Source organism: Pseudorasbora parva, chromosome 9, assembly GCF_024679245.1.
Source record: "Pseudorasbora parva isolate DD20220531a chromosome 9, ASM2467924v1, whole genome shotgun sequence".
Taxonomy (NCBI): Eukaryota; Metazoa; Chordata; class Actinopteri; order Cypriniformes; family Gobionidae; genus Pseudorasbora; species Pseudorasbora parva.
Genome location: NC_090180.1, coordinates 10,300,585 through 10,327,997, shown reverse-complemented (window position 1 = coordinate 10,327,997; position 27,413 = coordinate 10,300,585). Strand labels below are relative to the sequence as shown.

Below are 27,413 nucleotides of genomic sequence, written 5' to 3'. Positions count from 1 at the left end.
TGATTTCTTTGTTTATCCAAAGACTTCTTGTGCATTGCCTTTACATGTATGCCTATATTTTTTGCCTTCGCTGACTGCAAAACCCGGCACCGTGCATTTCGAATGCTTTTGCTCTTTCCAGGGGTGCGCGAATGTGTGGGCAGAACCTGTAGCGAAAGCGGTGGTTGCCATGGTAGTGAGAGAGAGTGACAGTCGCCCCAAGCCAATCATTTGTTTCGTCCCAAACGAAAATAATGAGCGGTGTTTATTGCAGATTAAACAGTCTAGAGTTACTTGATTTTTTCAGAGTACTTACATTTTAATTATGTATTGACATATAAATAAAGTTTAAACAAATTTGGACAAAAGTATTTTAGATCATTCCTACCTACCCTACCTTTTACTAATGAACCTTATTGTAAAGTGTTACCCAAAATAGCTACTGTTTCATGCAAATATTCCTTCAGAAACATCAAAAGCATCAGCCCCAGCTGAAACACATTCATACAGGACAGGTACTGCAAACCTGGAAGGGTTATCATTCACGTCCTCTTTGATATTTCACATGAAACATGTGTTTGGTTACTTATCAGAGCCACTGTTTGGTGACATCAGGACCTCAGGGTTCACTTCATGGAAAAGAGGCAGAGTCCTGTGTCGCCAAACCACCAGACCCACTCGCACCGCTAACACAATACAGACCATCACAAGGAGCACCACTATGGAAAATAAGAGCATGACACTGTGAACACTATGAGCACAATGGTGCCTTAATATGTAACATAATATTGTGCTTATCATTGACTTACCTGAAAAGACTGCGTTCCGGCCAGGTGCTGCTGCATCGTAATGCTTGCTTAGGCTTCCAATTAGAGCATAGATAATGACAGGGTAAATGGTAAGGATGTAACGGACATGCTTCTCTATTAGAAAGTTTTCAACTATAAACCTGTAGAAGAAGTCACAAAGAAATAAAGAACGCTTTAGACATAGTGTGCTGATCTAATGCCTTTAATCATATCTTAAATATGGGTCAATGACAAATAAAAGTGCCCACGATAAAGAAAACAATTTATCTTCTTGTGTCAAACACTTTCTAAAATGTAGTTTTAAAAAAACATCTAAATCCATTTTTGTGAAAGTTTTCATTTAATGACTCTAAAAATGTCATGTGGGATTTACAAAATAAAAAGTAATATTTTCCAAACACCTCTTAATCTTAATTATTTTTCAAGTATTTTTTATAGGAAAAAAATTATATTTATGAATGTGTATGTACTATATATATTACACATTTAGAGACACATTTTAAAAGTTTTTGGAGTCGCACCGAATGACAAACTGATCTAGTCAAATAAAGGTCAAATTTTTCAACATTTTAGATGACTTACTCATGATATAATTTAATGTTTTATGTTTGTGAATGCATGTTCTTTAGATGTTTTCAGAGGAATAATAATAAAAGCCTCAGAATTTACTTAAAAGCCTACTTAATAAAGTTGTCTACACTCTAAAAAATTCTGGGTAAAAAACAACCCAATGTTGGGTCAAATATGGACTAACCCAGCAGTTGGGTTTTTTTAACCCAGCGATTGGCTTGTCTTAAGCAAATATTTAACCCAATCGCAGGATTAAAACAACCCAATTGCTGGGTTAGTCCAAATTTGACCCAACATTGGGTTAAAACAACCCAGCATTTTTTTTAGAGTGTAGTCAAAAACTTAATTTTATTGAAGATTTTGTCCTCATTATGATATCAGATGTATCACCTAACATTTGAGATTTATGCTCCCCAAAATATATATTTTGAATATTTCAGAAGGTAATTTTCATTCAGAACTTAAAAGCACGCTCATCACAAAATATATGCGTTTAAATCATTGCATGTTTAAATTGTATTTTTCGGATAAGCAACAGAATATTTGCATTTTTGTCATTGCCCCATCTGACAGAATTTGTAGCAGAAAATAAATGATTATGATTACCATATAATTACTTCCAACAGGAGTATGCATAAAGAAGATGTAGCAGCATTTGTTGGGGAAACTGATGCCAAATCCAACACAATAGTGAAGTTGAGCAGTGTGGCAATGGTTGTCCATGTTGCATAGGTGGCAATACCATTTTGAACCTGAGGTACACGAGACACATGCAACTAATGGTCAGCTATCTTTTGTTTGGGTGGATAATGTGCATTTAAATACCCTACATATGTGACATAATACTGCACACCCATTTTAAGAAAAATATAAAAGACAAGTACCTCTTGTCAAGTTGAATCCAAAATTTTTAATGCATACCAACACTATGATGCAGAAAAGGTCTTTTTGGTGGTGCTGTTTCAGCCAAGATCCATGAGTCCGTAAACCAATACAAGAGAAGAAAACCAGCAGGTAGTTGGTGAAAGCAATCAGGGCAAGAACCATCAGAGCAGGGATCATCAATCTAAGTCGATAAGAAACAAACATGTGACCTCCTGTGACAGACATGTAAAGTACCACACAGTAGTCATGATTATACCGAAAACTATGTTGGCTACAACTTACTCTCTTTCCCACATGACAAGCCAGGTGCTGTTCAGAATCATGTTGATGATCCATGAGAGAAAGAATTCAGAGGGCAGGAGTGCTGGACTTGAGTACAACCTGATAACAGTTCAGGCAAAGACTATTAAACTATAATGAATTGCTTTAAAACAGTGTGAATAAGCAAAGTGTTGATGAGAGTGAAGTGTGTGTGGTTTGAAGTACCCTCTACAGAACCAGGTCAGGATATATACGTTCATCAGGAAGAGCCAGGAATAGATGACACCCCATACAGAGAAGGTCCATCCTGCAGGAGTGATCTCTGTCTGATATCGGTCTGATATATTTCCAGTGCTACGCTGAAATGGACCTAGGAAGCCAAAATGAAAATAGATGTATATATAACTCATATCTGTGAATAAATTAACGTGTACGTAACGTTACCCTTTCCTGGTCCAGCGAGCGCGTTGATAATCAAAGCAGCAATGTAGGCGAATTGAGAAAGGACAATGAGAAAAAAACGCAAGATTTTGTTATTCCCCAAAAGCGACATTTTATCTAAAAAGCACACTTATTTCGTTTTTAAGAAGTTATGACAATTGTGTTGTTGATAGTGCGCTTCCCACGTTGTTAAGTTAGCCAAGTTAGCTATAGTCGCTGTTACACAATTTGTGCTAACTTAATAGAAACTCTATTTACGCAATATTTCTGCGTAGAGTAATGTCGCCCATCCCTTTAACTGTATTAACTTATACTTATGACTTTTTCCCCCTGCCACTATGAATAGGTAGCGTCTTTTCTATCTTGTTTACGTTATAAAAGATGATGCTTGTCGAAAAGTGTGAGAGAGCCATCTGCTGGACAATAACAACACGACCAGTGTACTCAAGAGGTTTGGCTTGGTTAGATTAGCACATTTAAGTAACTTTTATAAACGTGCCTTAAAAACATTACTGGTAACGTTACTCTACAAAAATGGCACTGAAGTTTGCTTTGAGTTAAGATCAGTTCAACATGCATTTTAGTCTGGGAGAAGCCTTGAGAAACCGGGCATACAAATATCATGTTAGTGTGAAGCTTTAATGAGTTATAAATAAAAAAGAGGAATAAGCTACACTGTCAGAAAAAAAAGGTACATTTCTGTCACTGTGGTGGTACCCTAAGGTACAAAACCGAAAAGGTACTAATATCTTTAAGGTTATGTACCTTTAATGTACTAATTTGCAAACTAAGGTAGCCTACTAATATGTACCATCTGGGTGTGGGTAAGGTACAAAGATGTACCTTTTCACTTTTGTACCTTAGGGTACCGCCACAGTGACAGCACTGTACCTTTTTTTCTGAGAGTGTATTATGTTCCCTTTTTGTTATATTCAGTTCCAGTCACTGATTTAGACACCTGACATAGGCATAGTTCAGTAGTGTTTTACACACGTGTGATGTGTTACTTTTATGATTGTATTTCAGTAGACCTATCTTATATCATAAACATGGTTTATTGATTTGAATGTTCCAATTTTCAGTTTTAAAATGTGTTTTTCTGAATTTAACAACCAGTCATTTATTAAGTACTTGAAAGCCACTTGTTTAAGTACATTACTGAAGGGAATTAATTGTGGCTGGTAATTTTTTTTAGTTTTTTGCCTAAGGATGTCTAACATGATTAGCATACAACATTCAGCTTTTGATTTAGACCTGTAAACCTTATATATTGTAATTTTCAGAAAGAAAAAAAAATCTAATTCACTGAAATAATTCAACAGCTTTTTGAACTTTTAAATAAAATTTTACAAATATATATTTTTAAGTTTGCACTTGTGTTTTATGCTGTGTCATATTAGATACATCTACCTTTTATGGCTATATACTGGTATATTTTATGACTTTATATAATGAGAGCTCACACTCAAAGAGGAAAAAACATGTTTTAGAGGCCCAAACTGAGAAATAATATGCATTTTGGTGAGGTTGCTGTTAAAAAAGAACGATAAAAAGGCTACATTTTACCAAAAAAGAAGGACACAATTCTTATTGCTTGTAATGTAAATCAATTAGACTTTTATAACAAAATAGCAGACTACTTAAATAAAAATGTATATAAATATCAGCTGTCACTCTCTCCCCAAAAACATTTATAAACAACAATACAATGATGACTGAAAGATGGGCTATACAAATAAAAGTTCCTTAAAAGCCTGATGCATCATATTTGATAGGCTACATACATTTAAACATGAAGGGGGACATTTGTATAATTAAACTTTTATTTGCTAAAAAAGGAGTGAGCTGTCGATCAAAGCAGAATTCATGAATTAGATTGTGTACAACAGGGAATTGAAAGCCATTTGGTTGTTACATTAAGAGAACCGAACATAGTTCTCTGACAGGTCACCTCGACAGCAGTAGCCTACATGTGCAAATCTTTTAACAATTTCTGTGATGTGCTATTTTGAAATAATGAGTCACCTGTCCTGTCTGGTTGGTAAACTATTCAGAAATCATGCAGTGCAGTAGAGAAAGAGTTTGGTAGAAATGTTTGTCTTGCCAGTGAAAAATAAGTAGCCTAAGTGTCAGGTTCTTTGAAATGTTCTCTTTGTAAAGATATTGGTTTCATATTTATAAATACAGTAGCCAATAATGAAACCTGAAGTGGCTGGAATGACGTGTAGCGTTTCCTCTCACAGCCACGTGATGGCGGCAGACATCTTTAGGAGTCCTGACTCCTGATTATCAATGCCACAAACTGTCTGGAGCAGTTTGCATGACATCTCTTTTGCGCAATATCTCGCGTAACTTCTGTGTTGTTCTATTAGTATATGAACAGAGTAATATTGTATTTAGTCACAAATACATCTCTTTATGAGCAGCTGTCTTAATGTTTTTACATTGCATGTCAAAAATATTTCCTCGCGGCTCGCCCTCAGACAAGGTTTTAATCCTTGACAAAATTCATGTTTAAGATGTTTTAACCGGAAGCCATTTACACTGGCATATCTTAAAATATGTAATCACTGCCACTGTCTTGCCTCAAGAAGCACAAATCATTTTATTTTTTAAGGCACTTTTATAATGCTAAGTAAATTTCCTAATTAACCTAAAGCCTAATACAGGCTTAATCTATAAACCCTGCCTGTGAAACTAGGCCATAAAATACGAACGAAAATAACAGAATAAGAAATGGATCAAACAGATTCCCCTGATTTAAAAAAAAAAAAAAAAAAAACTACTTACAAGGTGCATAACACAAACTGGTTTTAGGGAAATGTGCTACCCTGGCCAAATTACGATTGCTAACTGCCGTTACCTCTTCTATTATTCCACTCAAAAGAGATCAGAGTTTGACACATGCAATATATTTCTAGAATCAGAAAATTGCATTTTGTAACATATGAAACTTGCAATTTGTAAATTATCTTAAGCTTTCCAAGTTTATTTCATAGGCCTACATAATTACATGTAAAAAGAATAAGCACTACATTATAACTGACATAGGCCATTACATGAAAATGCAAAAATTGCATCTTCAATTGCAATGTTCACCAGCGTCTCAAAGCTGTACATACTGTAATTTTATTAGGGTTGATTTAAAAGCCAATTAAAATAATGAAAGGGATAAGATGTGCAAAAAAAGGATCCCATAACATCATCCCCTACTCTTTTGTAATGAGGTTATTCTTCCATTCCGTGGCTTCTACTTCCTAATCGAATTGATGAAATTAGACCTTGAACCAATGCAGAAATATAAAGGCATAGAAATATTTAAAAGTACTGTTGCACATAAAATTTATTTTATGGAAATTTTGCACTTTTTTTTTTATCAGTTTAGACCTACATAAAAGGCAAAGTAAATAACTAATCTTTAGTTGTTTGAGCAAGTCACATTCAAAACTGTCAAATGGTTTATCTTGAAGATTAAGGTAATACTTTTAATAGCAAATCTTCCAATTTACAGGAAGCACAAAATTGCTTAAATGTCCTGGACTGAGAAATTATTGTTGATTTAATCAAAATCTAAAACATGGCAATATATTATATACTTGTTCATACTCTTCAAGATAGTCAATATGTGCTGAAGCATAATAATGACCACATGAGAGACTGACACCTTAATTACTGTATGCAAATACTTTATGTTTTAACAAATGACCAAAACAGATTACAGCACAACATGCTTCTGAAATAAAAAAAATTGGGGGGAAAATAAAATGTTAAATGCGTATCTTCTGCTCCTCAAATGGTTGCAAAGAGAAACAAAAACCAACAACAATCTGAAATGGCTTTTAAAATAAATAAAACCTTCTTTAAATGTGCAGTTTGGATCTTTCCAATAATTAATGCTGACGTTTCAGGTTCTGCTGAACATGACACATAGTCTGATAATAGGGCGTAGGGTTGCATTAAGGCACATAAGCAGGTGAGAGGAATGGCGAAATACTGAAGACCAGGAGTCAGCTTTTAACCTGCCTCCGTTTCTGAATCAGCTCCGCCAGGAGTTTATAACGGGACATGCACTCCTCCTAAATAGGAAAAAAGAGAATCAATTAATCACCTAATATCAAAATCCAGCTTTGATACACAAGTAAATATTGGTTTAAAGAGGATCTATAATGCTCTTTTACAGAGTCTTGATTTTGTTTTTAAGGGGGAAAAAACCCATAAAAAACATTTTACAGGTTTGAATAGGCACCCTCTAGCGGATGGAAAAGTTACCTATGCTGCGTCCCAATTCACCTACTTATACTATGACCTAAAAGTACGATTTTTTTTTTGAAGAAAAAGTACATACTTTTGAGTGTGTAGCAGAAAAGTATGCACGCTTCGGGACATACTACTTTGTCATTTTTAACGTATTCTGTCGCTTTGTTACGTGCTTCCTGCACCGTTTAAACTGCCCTGTCAATCATCATCAGATTCGTTACAGTTCAGATCCTTCAGTTTCATTTCCTATCGTATCGGAGAGAAATGTAGTAGCGCAATGATTTGCCATGTGTGGGTCTTTAATGCAGAGACTCCCCTCATGTGTTTACAGTTTAAATATAATGAGGCATTTCAAAGTTAATGGCCAAACGTGTCATTACATAAGTTCACAAAGCTGCTGCAGGTGAAATATAATGTGGATAGCACAGAATAAATATCTTTTAGTCAGGATAAATACTGATAATTGATCAGTCCAACCCTTTTATCTAAACCGGATTTTTACATCTGTCATGTTTGCAGTTTAACACGTTTCCGCGTTTGTAGTTCTAATCGAATCATCGTCCATCTCGCAATGGGTTGTGGGCAATATCAGCCGTTAGAGTGTGTGTCGAGCCGCACTTCGAATCCTGACTGGAAATGGTAGACTATCCGGGTATCATACCATGTTCGAATTATATTTAGTATGCCGCATTTGGGTACGTAAATTTGGATGCAGGGCTAGTTCCCCTGTGTATTTATACTATGAGGCGCCACGTAGGATTTAAATCAAACTTCGCTTATCAATACATACATAACACACGTGCATATACACCTATACATTACTCGCATATACATGTATACTATTGGATGTTCAAAATACATATATGAAATACACGTGCACACTAATATGAAATCCATACCAATACATATAATGTTAATAATGAATGCATACACACTTGTGAATAACTTGCATATACATATAAACTTGACGCACGCATAGACCTATAAATACTCGCATATACATATAAACTTCCATGCATATACACCTATAAATACTCGCATATACATATAAACTTCCATGCATATACACCTATAAACACTCGCATATACATATAAACTTCCATGCATATACACCTATAAACACTCGCATATACATATAAACTTTCATGCATATACACCTATAAACACTCCCATATACATATAAACTTCCATGCATATACACCTATAAATACTCGCATATACATATAAACTTCCATGCAGATACACCTATAAACACTCGCATATACATATAAACTTCCATGCATATACACCTATAAATACTCGCATATACATATAAACTTCCATGCAGATACACCTATAAACACTCGCATATACATATAAACTTTCATGCATATACACCTATAAACACTCCCATATACATATAAACTTCCATGCATATACACCTATAAATACTCGCATATACATATAAACTTCCATGCATATACACCTATAAATACTCGCATATACATATAAACTTCCATGCATATACACCTATAAATACTCGCATATACATATAAACTTCCATGCATATACACCTATAAACACTCGCATATACATATAAACTCGATGCACGCATACACATCCATAAAACGCGCATACATACAAAATAAAACGTGGATGCATGCTTTAGTTGTGTATATATATGCGAGTGATTTCATACGTGGATGTGCGAGTGTTTCATATGTGGATGTGCGAGTGTTTCATATGTGGTTGTGCGTGAACTTTTCAGCGCAAACGGAAGGCATTTCAGTGTAAAAGGAAGTCATTTGTGTGTACACGGAAGTCTAACCTGTATATATAGGATATATATATCCTTGTACAGATTATTAACAGAGTTTAGTGCAACTACATTTAATCTTGTTCTCATCAAACAGCCAGACTAATAAAAGAGAGAATGTTGCAGTGAAGTAATCAGCAGTCCAATAAAAACAATGCTTTATTTTTTCTGCCAGCTTAATTTCTAAAGCAAACCAGATCATTGTGCGACTCGCAACATAAGGCGCACAGAGTAAGCTAGTTAATTCGTGAATGAATCCGAGTCTTTGAACAAATCGGTTGAGTGACTCACCAGCCATACAGCCTTTGTATTATTGAATGAATCAGCGGTTCGAGCGAATCAACTGAACAAAATGACTCATTCATTAACACAGTGACTTGCTGCCACCTACTGGCAATATTTAATATTCGTTTCATCTTGTAATTCTATTTCATATTTCTGTATTCAAAACATTTTGTATAAAACATAAAACTAATGTCATTGCATTAGGTTATATATTTGCTCTGCTGTGTGAATGTACAGAACTCTCTCAGCATTAAATTGTGCAAATACATCTATAAGCAACTTCAGATGCTGCATTGCCACCTTTGCAGCGCAGGATATTGGGCTGAAACAATATAGTTTCAAACTAACTGTATTGAATAAATTTGAGATTTTAAATTAAAAGATGGCATGCCTATATTTAATAAGATATAGCTATTTTAAAAAGGTAGCCTTGTTTGACTAATTAATATATGACGCTAATTGGTGGCAATAAATATCGAAATATATTCATCTCTGGCTTTATTTTTCTAAAACATGTAAATGAACGGCAAGGGCGGATTAAACATTTCTGTTTCTGTTCTGTTTTCAGTTAAAAAGATGTAATTTAAGCGTCTTGAGTTAATGATTTTTACAACGAAAGTGATTCAATCAAGAACTTTAATAGCTCGATAAACTTTATCTTAGAGCTGTTGGTAAAGCCAAAAAAACTATGTCTATTAATTTTTATATTATCTGTAAAGCTGCTTTGAAATAATCTGTATTGTAAGAAGCGCTAGGCCTATAAATGAAGATTGCGCGGAGCGGAGTTCTGGAGATAAGAATGGCACGGTTTGATCTTTGGCTGACCAATCAGAGGAAAAGGGCGTTTTGTGCCCGCCAATTTTGAGATCGAACTAAAGCTTGCATCCACATTTTATTTTGTATGTATGCGCGAGTGTTTTATGGATGAATACGCGCGCATCGAGTTTATATGTATGTGCGAGTGAGTATAGGTGTGTCTGCGTGCAGTGAGTTTATATGTATATGCGAGTGTTTATAGGTGTATATGCATGGAAGTTTATATGTATATGCGAGTATTTATAGGTGTATATGCATGAAAGTTTATATGTATATGCGAGTGTTTATAGGTGTATCTGCATGGAAGTTTATATGTATATGCGAGTATTTATAGGTGTATATGCATGGAAGTTTATATGTATATGCGAGTGTTTATAGGTGTATATGCATGAAAGTTTATATGTATATGCGAGTGTTTATAGGTGTATATGCATGAAAGTTTATATGTATATGCGAGTGTTTATAGGTGTATCTGCATGGAAGTTTATATGTATATGCGAGTATTTATAGGTGTATATGCATGGAAGTTTATATGTATATGCGAGTATTTATAGGTCTATGCGTGCGTCAAGTTTATATGTATATGCAAGTTATTCACAAGTGTGTATGCATTCATTATTAACATTATATGTATTGGTATGGATTTCATATTAGTGTGCACGTGTATTTCATATATGTATTTTGAACATCCAATAGTATACATGTATATGCGAGTAATGTATAGGTGTATATGCACGTGTGTTATGTATGTATTGATAAGCGAAGTTTGATTTAAATCCTACGTGGCGCCTCATTGTTCATTGTCAGTTCTCGTCTGTGGTTTGTGTGTTAGTGACATTTATTCTATGCAACTCGTGTGTTCTCTTAGTAAAGTTAAAGGGGGGGGTGAAATGCTGTTTCATGCACACTGAGCTTTTTACACTGTTAAAGACTTGGATTCCCATCCTAAACATAGACAAAGTTTCAAAAACTAATGTTGGACGTTTGATGGAGTATTTCTGTGTCAAAAATACTCCTTCCGGTTTCTCACAAGTTTCGGAGAGTTTTTTCCGAGTATGGCTCGACTTGACGTTAATAAGAGTGGAAGGTCCTTGTATGGGCCGTACGGGCTCTTCTCCCGGTAGGGTGCGTGCGCGCGTGACTAGAGCGAGAGAGGAAATACACGCCCGTAAACACTCTCTCAGGTGCAATCCAGTTGTCAGTGAACACTTATGTCGCGTGCCGCGCTCCACTTTATTCCTATGAGTGACATCAAGCGACTTCAACGCTTCAGCACAGCATTCCGGGAAGGCAGCGCTGCATTTGAACCGATTTGAACACAGAAATGACGGGAAGCTTCACAACAATCGCTTCAGTCGCGTCTCAAGGTGGATTTCCACGCCACTGCTGTCACAGGACTTCACCAAATCATACCAAAGAAGTGTGTTTTTGACGGAGCGGTCCCAGCGATAAAGGTTCGGTCCTGCTTTGGAAGCAGCCGGTGAGTAAAACTGCTTCAAATGTCTATACTGTCGGCTATCGTCGCGTGAGTAAACATCAGTAAACGACACGATTGCGTGCTTCATCATTCAAATGCGCTAACAGTTACTCCATTGCTGTTCTATGTATAACGTTACACTAGTCTGACGTGCAAAACCGTTTTGCTTGCTACTGCTAAGGTTTAGTCGCATACAATAGTCCATAAACCGAATCATGTCCTCATAAACTGCGAGTAAAGACACACAAATGTTGACAGGCCACTAAATACAGTACATACCACAGAGACGGAGGTCCTGCTGTTCCTGTTTCTCCTGTTCAATTTATTTTCAGCCTCAGATTTGATTCTGGATCATTATCTGTATTAGCTGAGATAGCCATGGGTTTCGCCACGCTTGAGGACGTCACAGCTTTGTTCGCAATCGTCATTCTTTAGCTCCGCCCACTCGATACGCCTCCAGGCGCTCTGTTTTTTCCGAAAAGACTCGGTACAGCCTATATTTCTTTTATAAATATAATGAAACTAAAGACTTTTCGGAGATATGAAGGATGCAATACTACTCTATAGGTACTCAAGATGGACTGAAACTGAGTGTTTCACCCCCCCTTTAAAAGTTATTGTTTGATAAATCTCAGTCATGTGTTTAATTACTTCCACCATATATGTGGCAGGCGCCTAATGACTACTTCACTGTTTTTGTTCCATGTCATTCTGCTTTATTAATTCAATGTGGGTTCTAGAGCTGCAACTAACGATTATTTTTTCTGTCGACTAATCTAACGATTATTTTTTCGATTAGTCGACTAATCTAACGATTTATTTTTTTACCCTTTGAAATTTTTCAAAATTCTGTGGCACCCCCTCACATAAGTTACGCTAGAGTTGTAACAGTACAGACTGCTCACGGTTCACTTTGTATCACGGTTTTAGGTTCACGTTTCAGTACAGTTCGGTATTTGCTATGTTCAGGGGAAAAAGGACTACTGTCAAATGAAAATAAAGAAAATAAGAACAGATAACTTAAATAGAAGCAGCAGCACAAATAAATACTATTGAGCAAAGATGAGAACAAAATAAACAATGCTTTTCAGGTAGGTCTAACATTAGTTTTTAGGTAGAGAAATGGAATGAAGTAATCAAAAGTAAAATAACCACACATTTAACTGTTTAAAATATAAAAAATAATCCTTATTAAACTTACAAAAGCTATTCAGTCAGGAGCAGTGAGTGATGTCTTTATCTTTTGTTTGACATTAAACAGACAGCAGTCAAGGCTACTGCCCCTTTAAGAGCCACGGATAGTCGTCGTATTTTCTGTATAAAGTTCACTTAAGGCATAGAGTAGGCTGTGACATTTTGACATACTTTTTGTGAGTTTGTCCGTTTGAGCACAGGATTTGAAAGATAACTCAATATTTGCGCGCTTTGGGATGAGTGCACAAAGACAGATCTTCATTCGCGTCTCCTGGCTACACGGGGGTGATGACGGTGAAAATGACTGCTCATATTCGGACGTACAGCAGCACTCGCATGCGTTTTATAAAGTTTACAAAGAGAGACCGTTTTGCCCACGTTTTTCTTTTATTATCGCTGTTGTTGTAGTGTATACCTGAGGAGTCAGCACGTGTATCCATCGACAGAACCATACATACAGCATTATTTTCAAGTTACAACCCATATTAAAGATGCGTCATCAGATGTGATGACCCGCGGTGTAAGTGCGTCCCCGCAACTTTTGCTCGGGATCGCGGTTGGGAAACACTGGTCTGTATTGATTGACACCGCGCTGGTTTGTTTAGAATTATATGAGCGCCGTGACCGCGCGCTGCTGCGTGATGAAGGCGTGTCGCTGCTCTGGTTTTAAAAGCGTACTCGGTTACTTTCGTAACCTCGGTTCCCTGAGAGAGAGGAACGAGTATTACGTATGGGGAAAAACTCCTTTTCTCGAGAATGTGAAGCAAAACTTTTAATAAAGGTATCTATGTAAAGCGCAGTGAGCTGCACGGCCATAGCCCAGCGCGAGGAGCGCTCTGATTGGCCGGGCTGCGGCAACTGCAGGAACCTATGGTGAGGCGGCTGAGAGGAACGAACCAATGGGGGGCGTTCCAGAAGCCCGCCGAAAAAGGTGCTTATATTTGCATACAGGAGGCTATATAAGACCCTAATTCGCCATAGGTGTCAGGTTTTAAGATCGACTGAAGCGATACCTGAGAAGCATAAACACGGCACGGAACGTAATACTCGTTCCTCTCTCTCAGGGAACCGAGGTTACGAAAGTAACCGAGTACGTTCCCTTTCGAGAGAGGTTCCTCGTATTACGTATGGGAACACAATGTAAAGCGCCGTGTGTGCTGACTGACCCAGTATACCCAAAGCACATGTTATAAACCCCCGAGACACCGACAGAGGCGGCTTATAAGGGGAATGAAGAACCGGAAGAGTCGGTTCGTTTGAACAGCTGATCGGACATAGTCGGATCTTATGATGAATGAATAGTGCTTAAGGACTAATGTGTACAGGCCAAAATGTAAGGCAATCTGTTTGCCAGGGTCAAGATAGAGCCTAGATGGAGAGAAGCCCTGCTTGTAGAGCTGGAACCTCCAACTTGTAGAATCTGATAAAAGTGGACGGAGAGGCCCAGCCTGCCGCCGCACAGATATCTTCCAAAGAAATGTCACACGACCAAGCCCAAGATGAGGCCATGCCTCTAGAGGAGTGGGCTTAAATGCCTGTAGGACAGGTTAGGTCCTGGACCTATATGCTAGTGGGACTGCATCCACTATCCAGTGTGAGAGACTGTTTCATGACAGCACAAACTTTAGTGCGGCCACCGAAGCAATGAAGAGCTGATCCGACTGCCTGAAGGGGGCGGAGCGCTCTAGATACAATCTCAATGCTCTGACTGGGCAGAATATGTTTGCGTCTTATTCTCTCTAAGACGCGGGTTAAGCAGTGCAAAGACCTGCATACTGAAGGGGTTGATAGCACTTTCAGCATAAAACCATGCCTCGGTTTGAGCACAACCTTGAAGTTGCTGGACCCAAACTCAAGACAGGAAGGGCTCACCGAGAGTGCAGGTAAGCCACCCACTCGGTTAACCGAGGCCACAGCCAGCAGAAAAACGGTTTTGAGTGATATGTGCTTCAAGCTCGTGTTCTGAAGTGGTTAGGAGGGGGAACCCTTCACGGCCTCCAAAACCATGGCGAGGTCCCAAATAGGGACCGAGGTAGGGGCAAGGCGAGCTGAATCTCCTGGCCCCTTTAAGAAAACACACAATAAGATCACTTTTCCCTAGTGAATGTGCCGCGATAGGAGCGTGGCTAGCTGCTATGGCGGAGACACACACCCCGAGTATGGAGGGGGGACGACCCGCATCCATTAGCTCTTGGAGAAAGCGAGCGGTTCCGCCAGTTCGCATGAGTGTGCGTCGATGTTTCGCGTAGCACATTGGTTAGAAAACCACTGACCACTTCAAGCAGAGCTGCCAGATAGCAGGGGCTCTAGCTTCCGAAATAGTGTTCATAACTTGTCAGAGAGGTTCCCGGATACCGTTGATGGGCCATACGTGGAGGGCCCACAGCTCGGGATTGGGATGCCAGACCTTCCCTTTCATTGGCAGAATAGGCATGGGGCTGTGTCTGACAGCTGAAACAGTATGGAGAACCATGTGCGGTTCTTCCAAAGTGGGGCTATTAAAAAGCACCGGCTGCAGCTGGATCGCGATCGGAGGGAACATATAGAGGGAGTCTGGGCCAACATGGGCCAGGGCATCCCTGCGTTTGCAGAAAAAATATTGGGCAGCGTGTGCTGTGCAAGCTGAATTGTTTGCGGGTAAAGGGACCATCCCCCTGGGGACATGGGTCCTCTGGATAACATGTCCGGACCCTGATTCAGAATACCTGGCACGTAAGCCGCCCTTAGGGAGCTCAGATTGTGCTCTGCCCATAAAAGGAGATGCTTAGCCATGCAGTGAACAGAGTCTGATCTCGGCTGCCCTAGCGATTTTATGTACATTATCAAGACGTGGTGGTTCTTATGCCGTAAGTCTTGAGTCTATGACAATGACTGTACTGATAAGCCTGCCCCTCGAAGGCGAATCTCAAGAATGGCCTGTAGTGGGGGTGGGGGGTTATCGTAACGTGAAGTATGCGTTTTTCAGATCTATTGAGAAAACCCAATCCCCGGGGCGAATGTGCGCGAGGATTTGTTTCACCGTCAGCACCTTGAAACGAGCGTGTCATAAGTGCTTTGTTCAGATGCCTGGAAAATGGGCCTGAGACCGCCACCCATTTTCGGCATGAGGAATTAGCGACAGTAAAAACCTGACTCGCTAGCGTCGGGTGTACTGTTTTCGCCGCTCTCTCCTTTAACAGTCTCAATGCCTCAGCGAGAAGCACGTGACTGACACTGCTTCTTACAGAGGGCTCGACCACGGCTTGAATCGCGGGGTCTGCGAGCAAAACTGTAGCGAGAACCTCATTTTATATGTTCAACACCCAATATTATATACCAGGAATGGCCTGCCAGGCCTGGGCTCGTAAAGCCAGGGGTTGAATTAGATTCGGGGGCTGGCCGCTTAGTAATAGGGGCCTGTTAGCCGGGTTGCTTGTGCTGTAACACTGCTTGTAACACTGTGGGGATAGTGTTAGTTTTGGCGGTGCAGGCTTTGCAGTGGGCGCACGCCTCACATTTATATTGTGTGTGCGAGAGTGAACTTTGTGAAAAGTGCTTGGGTGCAGGAGTGCAGACTGTAAAGTGGGCACATTTCCTACATAGAAAGCTCTTTTGTGTGTAGTGTAAACAATGTGCAGTGGCGCACAACCTACGTAGAATACCCACGGTGCAAACCAGTGAGCAAATCCACAGGGGTAAACGCACACAGCATTAGTGTGCAGACGAGCGTGTTTAACACAGGCTAGTTGACTGCAATATTTCATCTCCAGTCACTTAACTTAAGGGAACTGGGAGAATGTAAGGAAGTGCGGGTGGTATGTGAGCCATTCCACAATGCCGTTATGCTCTAGTCTAGACTGAAAGCGCGCATGCAGACAAGCGTGTTTGACCACAGGCTAGTTGACTGCAATAAGGCTAGTTGACTTTATATGGTGTAATCCGGCCGCGGCGGGATTTATTTGTGATTTTGTGAGGCTGAATTAACAGTGCTTATGTAGGGGTGCACACTGTGTAGTGGACACTTTGTCTACAGTGTAAAAACCTTTCCAGCCGCCTGAATAAAGGGGACTGGAAGTGATAGAGTGAAAAAAGGGCTTAGCTTGGCAGCCATTTTCCGACGCCCTTATGCTCTGACAGTGAGCGCGTGCTATGACGTAAGCCGCGCTCTAGTCAGCAACGCGCTGTGGAAGGGGCGCGCGCTATCATGACAAGGCAGCCATTACAACTTCCTTGGCAGTAAGCGCGCGCTGCAGCGACATTGTTCTTGACATACCCAACAGCCCGAGCTCGCTCGTCTAACTTACTCTAGTATTCTCTGTCCGCAGCGCTTCAGCACGGCGGCGGTAGAATGAGCACGGCGAGAGCTTCGGCTCGAGTTTGTTTATTCACTCTATTATTCTCTGTCCGCGGCGATAGAGCGACAGGACGAGAGAATTGGAAGCGTGAGGAAAAACTCTGTCCGCGGCGCTTCTAGCACGGCGAGAGCTTCGGCTCGAGTTAGTTTATTCACTCTAGTATTCTCTGTCCGCGGCGATAGAGCGACAGGACGAGAGAATTGGAAGCGTGAGGTAAAACTCTGTCCGCGGCGCTTCTAGCACGGCGAGAGCTTCGGCTCGAGTTTGTTTATTCACTCTATTATTCTCTGTCCGCGGCGATAGAGCGACAGGACGAGAGAATTGGAAGCGTGAGGTAAAACTCTGTCCGCGGCGCTTCTAGCACGGCGAGAGCTTCAGCTCGAGTTTGTTTATTCACTCTAGTATTCTCTGTCCGCGGCGATAGAGCGACAGGACGAGAGAATTGGAAGCGTGAGGTAAAACTCTGTCCGCGGCGCTTCTAGCACGGCGAGAGCTTCGGCTCGAGTTTGTTTATTCACTCTAGTATTCTCTGTCCGCGGCGATAGAGCGACAGGACGAGAGAATTGGAAGCGTGAGGTAAAACTCTGTCCGCGGCGCTTCTAGCACGGCGAGAGCTTCAGCTCGAGTTTGTTTATTCACTCTATTATTCTCTGTCCGCGGCGATAGAGCGACAGGACGAGAGAATTGGAAGCGTGAGGTAAAACTCTGTCCGCGGCGCTTCTAGCACGGCGAGAGCTTCGGCTCGAGTTTGTTTATTCACTCTAGTATTCTCTGTCCGCGGCGATAGAGCGACAGGACGAGAGAATTGGAAGCGTGAGGTAAAACTCTGTCCGCGGCGCTTCTAGCACGGCGAGAGCTTCGGCTCGAGTTTGTTTATTCACTCTATTATTCTCTGTCCGCGGCGATAGAGCGACAGGACGAGAGAATTGGAAGCGTGAGGTAAAACTCTGTCCGCGGCGCTTCTAGCACGGCGAGAGCTTCAGCTCGAGTTTGTTTATTCACTCTAGTATTCTCTGTCCGCGGCGATAGAGCGACAGGACGAGAGAATTGGAAGCGTGAGGTAAAACTCTGTCCGCGGCGCTTCTAGCACGGCGAGAGCTTCGGCTCGAGTTTGTTTATTCACTCTATTATTCTCTGTCCGCGGCGATAGAGCGACAGGACGAGAGAATTGGAAGCGTGAGGTAAAACTCTGTCCGCGGCGCTTCTAGCACGGCGAGAGCTTCGGCTCGAGTTTGTTTATTCACTCTATTATTCTCTGTCCGCGGCGATAGAGCGACAGGACGAGAGAATTGGAAGCGTGAGGTAAAACTCTGTCCGCGGCGCTTCTAGCACGGCGAGAGCTTCGGCTCGAGTTTGTTTATTCACTCTAGTATTCTCTGTCCGCGGCGATAGAGCGACAGGACGAGAGAATTGGAAGCGTGAGGTAAAACTCTGTCCGCGGCGCTTCTAGCACGGCGAGAGCTTCGGCTCGAGTTCGCCTATTCACTCTAGTATTCTCTGTCCGCGGCTGTAGCGCGACGGAATGAGAGAAGAGTGGGAACAACTCTGTGGCAGCGGCGGAAGAAGAGCCGCGGCGGCGGCAGAGTGAAGAGAGCTTCGGCTTGAGTGTGCTCATGTCCTCTAACATTCTCTCTTTCCGCGGCGCTATTCAGCGCGACGGGACGAGAGCAGAGGGAGAGTGAGAAGAGCTCCGTCTTTCCGCGGCGCTTAACGACGCGGCGGAACGAGAGAGTCCTCGAGTAGAACAAGCCTGTAAGCTCTAGAAGTGGCGTTGCAGCGGCAACACAAACACATATAACACTCAACATAGACACAGTTTAAAGGATATATAACGCCGGATGGCGTAGCTGGAACGGCAGAGAAGGCGGAGAGGGAGTCCGTCGTCCTCAGCTGCAGGTTCCGCTGGTGCCTTTTCAACGGCGGTGCTTCTTCCGGAGACCAGCGAAGGTATCGCTGAAGGAGATAAAATCTGACACCTATGGCGAATTAGGGTCTTATATAGCCTCCTGTATGCAAATATAAGCACCTTTTTCGGCGGGCTTCTGGAACGCCCCCCATTGGTTCGTTCCTCTCAGCCGCCTCACCATAGGTTCCTGCAGTTGCCGCAGCCCGGCCAATCAGAGCGCTCCTCGCGCTGGGCTATGGCCGTGCAGCTCACTGCGCTTTACATAGATACCTTTATTAAAAGTTTTGCTTCACATTCTCGAGAAAAGGAGTTTTTCCCCATACGTAATACGAGGAACCTCTCTCGAAAGGGAACTATACTTAATGCTGCAAAATGCAATAAAACTTGTTTTACGGTCGAATGCAACACGTGTGTGTGTGTGAGTGAGTAAGAGACGCGCAAAAGGGCGGAGAGAGAACTTAAGGAAATGCAGCTAAATGAATATGCCTGCGTCTTTTAAATAGCGTAAAAATGAATGAATGACGAATGTGGCGGCCGTTATTGATTATGTGGCGGTCCGCCACAAATTAGTCTATGTGTGGGAAACACTGTTTGGCCTCTGTTTAAAGTATTCCCATACTTTTGATATTCGCGGTCTAGGTTTTTGTGATTAGAACCAGGAGCAGAAGCCAACATTACGCGAGATGAACGTCTGACACGACGCGTCGACGCATTTTACGAACGTCGACGTATTTCCGTAGTCGACGTCATCGATGACGTCGACGCGTCGTTGCAGCACTAGTGGGTTCCCTCATACATCATACTCCAGAGTTCCCTAATCTATTTTACACACTCTTCAAAAACGGTGCTACAAGGTTTTGTGAGAAGGAAACCATATTATTCAGTCAAAATATGAACTCTGCTGTTAATCTGCGCATGTTCCTGGGATGGCTTTGACATAGTGATAAAACAAAACTCACACCAGGCCTCGCCTCTTTATTTTGTGTATGCCAGGAATTATTTAAATAATGGATGGATATTGTGACTTGTTTGTTCCTGGAAGAAAAGTCTTCTTTTCTACAAGACTACAATCGACGCATTTCAGGTAGTTCAGAAACAGTGCATACTGATATAGAGAATAACTTGTTTTGAAATGGACTATGTGCATTGTAACTTTGCAGACCGTTTTCATGTTCAAATAGCAATATTAGACATAATAGGTCCTCTTTAAATACATTTTTTCCAATGGTGAGAAAGTTGATGCTCACCTTGGTCTTTCCAGGCACCATCTTAGCGATCTTGTCCCAGCGTTCAGTGGTGCCACGTGGGTATTGCTGTAAGGCCAGCTCCAAGAGCTTCTGCTGGTTCTGTGTCCAGACGTCATCAGCAGCACTGGGTTTTTCTTTAGAGGCTGATGGTTTCTTCTCATCTTCACTGTCCTCATTCACAGCTGTGGGGTCGAAGTCTCTTTGTCTGCGTCCTTTTACTCTCTCTTCCACTGCTCCAGTTCCATTACTCCCGGCTGCAGACTTTTTTGTCCTCCTCCTGAGTGCTTTGCTTTCCGTGTCCTCTGTCCCAGCAGGCTCTCCCGAATCCTCTGGCTGCTGCTGTTGCTCTAAGGGCTCCTCTCTCTGGGTCATCAGACTATCAGGCACTGTGACAGCTCTGGAGCTCTTTACCGTCACTGCACCACCCTTCAGTTCAGAAAACTTCACTAACCCTGGAAACAGAGACAAAGTGGAGAGAGAGACATAAGTAAATAAACTGACAGATATGCCTGATAATATAATCACAGTAGATGATAAAGGGTGCATGGTAAGTGGAATTTTACTTAAAATATTTTAATAAATGAGTGAATACCTGATGTATTAGTGACACAGTCTTTGACTTGCTTCACTTTTGCCGTTACCTGTATAATAAAATAAATTATTGTTTTCAGTGGCTACTTACACACATCTACCTACTATTCAAAATGAGCACTGAAAGTGCACATACTGTGTGCACTAATCCTGTTTTTCCTTTTTCTTTTATTAAAGGTACTGGACATGAGACATTAAGAAATGTTCATTTCAAATACCAGTATTTGTATTACTGACAACAATAGTCCGACCAGGATATAGTCATTTAACAGTTGTTGTTGCAGCCCTCAACTGATGTTGATGTTGACATGTGTTTTGTCCTGAAGCTCCACCCTCATCTTATCTACCAATCACAAAGTCAGTAGTGTTTCAGCATCCGGGTTGCCAGCTCTGCTCTAGTTACCACAGCGGCAGCTACAAACTTTCCTGCAGCCTATCTGGTAACCTCAAGTCAGGGGGGAGGGGGAGAGGGGATACAACGCACTAGTCATTTGAAAGGGATTGCAGTACCAGTTTTGGCCACAATCTTGCATAAACTTCCTTTAATTTTTACACTACATTTATTACTATTATTATTATATAAATGTTGAAAAAATAGTTGTGCAGCTTAATTCTGTGGAAAGCATTAAAAAAAAAATTCAGGATTCTTTGATTAATAGACGTTAAAAAAAAAAAAAAAAGCATTTATTTGAAGTAGAAATCACCCGTTACATTGAAAATGATTTTTGATCAACTTAATACATTCTTGCTGAAATAAAGTATTAATTTCTGGCCCAAACCTTTGAATGGTAGTGTATTTCTTCGTGTGTGAACAAAATTAAACAATCAGCAGATGCTGCTCAATCTACAATTGAAAGTGCACAAAAATTTGTTTTTTATATCCTTTTCTTTTTTTGACTTCACAGATTAAAAATTATAGCTTTTAAGCAACACTGATTAAATGTTAAATACAATTAATTAACTAAATGTTATTAAAGGTCCCATGGCATGACATTATTTTATGAGGTTTTTCAACATTAATATGAGTTCCCCTAACCTGAATATTGTCCCCAAGAAGCTAGAAATTTGGATCTGTGTAAACTAAGGCCCCGTCCACACGAAGCCAGCGCTTTCTTTTTTCCCCCTCGTTTCAAGAAATATCTGCGTCCACACGAGATTGCGAAAACTTACTAAAAACAATGTAGTTTGCATGCCAGGCCAGTGTGTGGCGCTGTAATTCTGCCACAGAAATACACTAAAAACGGAGAAGAGTTGTGGCTAGCAGGGGTATAGCAGTGGTCGGAGGTGAGGCAAAATAAATCACAATAAAATAACAATAAACACATTTGGTACTTAACAGATGGGTTTTATTAATGCCTACACCTACCCCAACCCAAAACATACCCTTACAGGTATGCAGATACGTTAATTAAATGACGCGATATTGATGTGCGCATGCCCAGTGCCCGTAGTTGTATCCCTTAACTTTTCACTGTGCTGGACATAGTGTGATGACATCACTGTTTCAGAAAATATATGGATTCGCTGTACACACGAAAACGGAAGATGATCGTTTTCAGATTTACCCACTTTGGGACCGGTTTTGAAAAATATCGGATTAATGCTTCTAAAACGGCGGATTCATGTGGACGAAACGCTGATACGGTACATAATGTATACGTATACAGCTAAACGCGTCTCCGTGTAGACGGGGCCTAAGTTCTGGCTGTCTTTCTCTGCCTTTGAGAAAATGAGAGCTCAGACGAGCTGATCTTGGGTGCTTCCCAATTCTTATTTGTGCATCCTCGTTTCCTTTCCTTGCTCCTTAGCTCCACCCCTTCAGGACGTCAGGGAAAGGCGCAAGGAAAAGACGCGAGGGCAGAGGAATTGAATCAAGTGAATTGATATATCCTCGCTCCCTTTAACGTCACTTCAAAGTGGCGTCAATTAATGATGACACCACTGGATTTAGTCGGGATTCTTGAACATTAGAGATAACTATTTATATTGTAAGCTTCAGCCACCATAAAATACCACATTTGTCCATATTTTAATATTACCAGTTATTAGTTAACTGCTTTTTAGTTGTATAATATTAGTTTCTATTTGTTTCTTTCATTTTCTTGTGCTTTGCTATAATTCTGAAACTGTCAGGTGTTATTTGACAAACATTTGTGTCTTGTACATGTAAACATAATAATGATTAATAAACTGTGGCATGATGTGAAGGAGGAGGAGAATTAATGAGACGCTTCCGCACGTAATCTCATTTCAAATGCAGATGTCAGCCAATCACAACAGAGGGTGCTTTCACTGCTGTCTCACAGCAGACACGCCCCTTGAAACAGAGCATTCCAACCAGAGGGCTAATATAAGTGTAGAGAAAATGCTTTTTATTTCTAAATGATGACTTTGTTTGATGTAAAAACCATACTAACAATATAAGTACACCTCAGGAAACATTATAAAATAAAACAATCCATGCCATGGGACCTTTAAATAATGAAATTTCCCTCATTATGCAAGTAAGATACATCAGCATTATCACAGCTATCAGTCAACCACTAGTCATAATAATACTAATTATATTCTCACCTCAGTCACTGATCTGCCTAACTCATGTGCAATCTTTTCCCACCGGCCTGGCGTTCCACCAGGAAACTTGGCCATACAGCGGGAGAGCTGGCTAAGGTCCTCCTCCGTCCACTCATGAACCTACAATTACCACAAGCCATTTTAATGCAATACTTACATTTTAAATCAATGTCCTCTCAACAGAGACGAAAACTTACTTTCTTATGCTGTTTTTTGTCTTCTAACCAGTCATCCATTTGATCTTCAATATCTTCAATAGACGTTCCCTGATCGTATGTTGGCATAAAAGCTGCATTTGTACTGGGTTCATAGACTGGAAACTCCACTTTAGGTTTCTTCACCTTGGGTCTTTTTTCTTCTGCAGAGCAAGATCGGCCAGCATCACATATTATTATGGGTCACAACTGTATCCCACTAATTATGTGCAGATGTCAATGTGCAATGTGTAACTGTTATGATCTTACTCTGCTGCATTTCCTGTTCTGCCAGAGCCTCTGCTTCCTTCTCTTTTACTTTCATTTCCTTATAATCTTTATAATACTGCTTCACATCCTAAAATACAACAATGTCATGATTACAGGTGTATGCTTGCATTTCCTGAGTGTCTCTTCTGAAAACAGTTCAAAAGCCTCAAATCTGGTGAAACAGTACCTGTATGATATGAGGGAGAGACTTCACTGAATAATACAACCAGATGCTTAATTTAAGAGGCAAAATGTCATGCCAGTGTGGCCTGTCAGATCTATAGAAAGGAAGCAAAGATTTAGAAGTCTGACAAGATGTTAGTTTTTTTTTAAGAAGGCATCTGGTGTTATTGGGTTACCTCTCATTTTTGTCCTGTCCCAAGGACTTAATCTCCTCTGTTATCTTACTACTTTGCTTTTTCTTTTTCTCTCTCTTCTTCCTGCTCAGAAGTTCATCCTGAGAAGAATTAAGATATAGCAGATATTACTGGGCATGCTAAAGTAAATGTAGTATTTCAGCTAACATTACATGATGACAACTCTGCTATACAATTCATTGCTTACCAACTGTTTCTCAAGGTAGATGGACCATATAACTGCATAGTGACCCACAGTCAGAATGAGGAAGAGGAGGAAGCCCAACTCTCCATTACTCATCTTCCTAACACGTCGATAGTAAAAGACAGGCTGTCTCCAATCTGGCAGCCCATTAACCAGGATGTCATCATATCTGTAAATGTAGTAAGAAATTACCATGCAAAATCTATTTTTAAAAGACTTTAGCAAATGTACACAGTTCATAGACCCTAGTCAGTCACACTGTTGTAAACTGACCCCCGCCCCCATAACTATTAAAAACAGGGAAAGAACCTTAAATATTTTAGAATCACACAATGAAGACAACTAATCAAATAAATATAAAACACTCCCACTGTCTGTTAATAAATTGTCATAATTACAGCAGAAGCTACTGGGAATATTTTAGGCCTTTAAATATTGCAGCTTATCTGCTGGGTTTTTAAATCAAACGTAAGGCTTTTTAAGAAAAAAGTAACACTCTGAGAGTCACTGGTATAGGATGAATAATCAATTTTTTTACATAATGAGAATTTCACCTTTGTCTCCTTTCCTCATCCTTGAGAACTTCGTAAATGGCAACTAACTAGATGACAAAGAAGAGATTTCAAATGTAATATTTTAGATGTTGTAAATTCCAAAAGGTGTAAAGGAATCAACATGATCTACATTAAGCCTTTCATTCAGACTTAAAACACCTACCTGTCGAAACTGGTTTTCAGCATTTTCATCTTTGTTTTTATCAGGATGTAAAGTAAGTGAAAGTTTTCTATATGCCTTCCTGATCTCAGAAGACGACGCATCCTGTTAGAAACAGAATCAGGAACATTACAATCATAAACATCAATTGCCTATATTTATTGGCATAAATATCACACTCAGACTACACTGCAGTACATAAAATATAAAATTGTCACATATGATCACTATGGTAGCACAGGCAATGCAAATGGATTTCCTTTGAGGCTTCAGGCAGAAATTAATAACAGTTCCTAGCAATTAAAACTGCAACCAACCCTCACACCATCTAATTTCCTACACAGAGAATAAAATTGCTACCACTGATATATTAGCAATAACTAAAATATGCAGCTTAAACTTGCAGCTGTATCTGGTACAGTTTTGGATTATAACAGTGCTGTTAAGCTGTTTTTTGGAGCATGGTAGCTGTTTTACCAACATGGACTGGCCAATAAACAACGCAGACCAGCTGTAAATTAGCTAACGTTACCATGTTCCTAAACATAGCTACAATAGCCTACTTTTAGCAAAGAAATAGTGTTAATATTTTTCTTCTAAATACATTGGCAGTGAATGCACCCAAGGTAGCCTACATGTATAGCATTGGTATCCCCATATGTGAATCTACGGTTGACACGTTAGGAAAGTGAAACCAAATGCCAGGTTTTTTTTACGAGTATCTGTTATGATAATACAAGCCCGTGCTCTTCGATGCATCAAATACCACTTAGCAAAAGACCAGTGAAATCGAGCCGCACTATAAAACGATCGTTTATGTGCTGAGTAATGACACGTCATGTGTATAGGCCTTCAGCCCGGAGGTTTCTTTGTCAATGGCCCCCGCCGACCAGCTTCTGCAGGAGGCAGAGTCCGACTACCGCTACCCCGAGTCGGGAGGCATAATTGGGAGGCTGAATTGTGAGCCATTCAGCTAATGGGTTGGGTTACTTTGATAAGAATGCAATCACTGTAACGGTAAATCTTGGAGGCGACACTGCGATAAATAAACGTCGGTGCGCTGCGACATGTTAAAGTTAAGTGCATTTATCGGCACGGTTTGAATGGCTGGAGTTAAAGGCGTGAAAAAAATGGATTAAGAATTATATAAAATTGTTCTTACTTGATTAACCGACAGGAACTCGTAGAAGTTTTGGGGGATCTCCTCCACCAGATCGAAAAGCTCCAGGTCAGCGTCCCATGCTAATGTTGGCAATGGCTGAATAACGAACAGTCCGGAGAACAACAACAACGTAAGCGTCTCGGGCAACGCCATCGCTGAAAGTTGAATATGTTTGCGAAGGTTTACCATCCACTATCCATTCGGAAACATTGGTTTTGAGACGCCTTTAGCATAACTTCCCGTCCTTCGGCTCAGACGGGCCCATAGCTCGAGCTCAGCCTACACACGTTTCACATGCAGCCGCCACAGCACGAGCCAATAAGCATGAAAGCTTCAGTGGTGACATGGTGCGTCATGTCAAGGCAATTCTTACCATGAGAATACTTTCAGGACTCCTGGCATCTCAATTATTGAGGTATAGATTATTTCATAATAATAGCATATATCAAGTGAGCATTACATAGGCTGGTAGATGCGTAGCTTTTTCCCCCCGAACACGAGTAGCCTAACTCTGCCTCCTCATTCCAGGGTTTTCTCAAATAGCCTATTATATGTTTTCTTTTCTTTTGTTTATTCACTTATTTGTAAAATAAGTGATGTCACCAGAAGAAACATATAGCCACTAGGCCTATTATATTCACTAATTGTTGTATGATTGGTGAGATATGAAATGATGATTGTAACTGTTCTGTTAACCCAATAATCTAATTTCAATCGTTCAATCAATTTTCAACATTTTGAACCATCCCGTCTCAAGGATACATTGATCCCGTTTCTTTTCGACAGCAACAGCAATGACCATGAAGTTCAGATAAAAGTCCATGTGGTTAAAACTGTCCTACATAGCAGTAAGCTCAAGTGAAAAAGTGCATCTCGTATACAGATATCTCAATAGTGCTTATGAATCTAGCCTATGGTAGCCTATAGTGGGTTTTTCTCGGGCATTTTGTTGTTGTTGTTGTTGTTGTTGAATAAAAAATATATCGGTGACTGACAGAGTCAAAACATTTGAGATGTTAGTTAAGCTATAAAGCAGTTAGACTACGATCGCTATCTTTAAAATACATTGTTCAAATTTAGGCATTCCGTTA

At 40.4% G+C, this 27,413-nt stretch overlaps 2 protein-coding genes across 4 annotated transcripts in view; both read right to left on the bottom strand.

The window, feature by feature from the left end:
* Positions 1-62: 62 nt before the first annotated feature.
* si:dkey-29d8.3 (uncharacterized protein LOC556220 homolog) overlaps positions 63-27,413 on the bottom strand; it is a 33,429-nt gene continuing 6,078 nt past the window's right edge. Inside the window, exons 1-7 of one of the 2 annotated variants that reach the window (XM_067453843.1) lie at positions 2,949-3,356; positions 2,730-2,874; positions 2,526-2,624; positions 2,280-2,424; positions 1,965-2,110; positions 789-928; positions 63-698 (exon numbers count right to left, since the gene is read on the bottom strand). In XM_067453843.1, coding sequence (XP_067309944.1) covers positions 562-698; positions 789-928; positions 1,965-2,110; positions 2,280-2,424; positions 2,526-2,624; positions 2,730-2,874; positions 2,949-3,057 — 921 coding nt within the window. In that variant the 5' untranslated portion in view covers positions 3,058-3,356 and the 3' untranslated portion in view covers positions 63-561. Of the gene's footprint in view, positions 699-788; positions 929-1,964; positions 2,111-2,279; positions 2,425-2,525; positions 2,625-2,729; positions 2,875-2,948; positions 3,357-27,413 lie in introns of those variants that run through there. The other variant, XM_067453844.1, reaches the window with a different exon arrangement.
* dnajc1 (DnaJ (Hsp40) homolog, subfamily C, member 1) lies at positions 6,487-26,833 on the bottom strand. Of its 2 annotated transcripts, XM_067453836.1 has the most exons (13): positions 26,509-26,833; positions 26,323-26,418; positions 25,164-25,265; positions 25,001-25,047; positions 24,450-24,615; positions 24,245-24,342; positions 24,073-24,163; positions 23,886-23,973; positions 23,619-23,779; positions 23,422-23,541; positions 20,849-20,897; positions 20,257-20,708; positions 6,487-7,021 (listed from the first exon to the last, which is right to left on the bottom strand). In XM_067453836.1, the coding sequence occupies exons 1-13, from the start codon at positions 26,509-26,511 to the stop codon at positions 6,953-6,955; spliced, it is 1,542 nt and encodes a 513-aa protein (XP_067309937.1). In that variant the 5' UTR covers positions 26,512-26,833; the 3' UTR covers positions 6,487-6,952. The 2 variants fall into 2 exon arrangements, with proteins under 2 accessions (XP_067309937.1, XP_067309936.1); XM_067453835.1 differs by having other exon boundaries at positions 26,323-26,833.

Bases quoted from the DNA above. Each gene is read 5' to 3' on its own strand.
- dnajc1 (XM_067453835.1), bottom strand. From the start codon at position 26,511: ATGGTAAACCTTCGCAAACATATTCAACTTTCAGCGATGGCGTTGCCC. The intron at 23,780-23,885 runs GTAAGATCATAA...CTTGCTCTGCAG, and splicing joins AGAACAGGAAATGCAGCAGA to AAGAAAAAAGACCCAAGGTG. The intron at 7,022-20,256 runs GTGAGCATCAAC...TTTCCTATTTAG, and splicing joins TGGTGCCTGGAAAGACCAAG to GAGGAGTGCATGTCCCGTTA.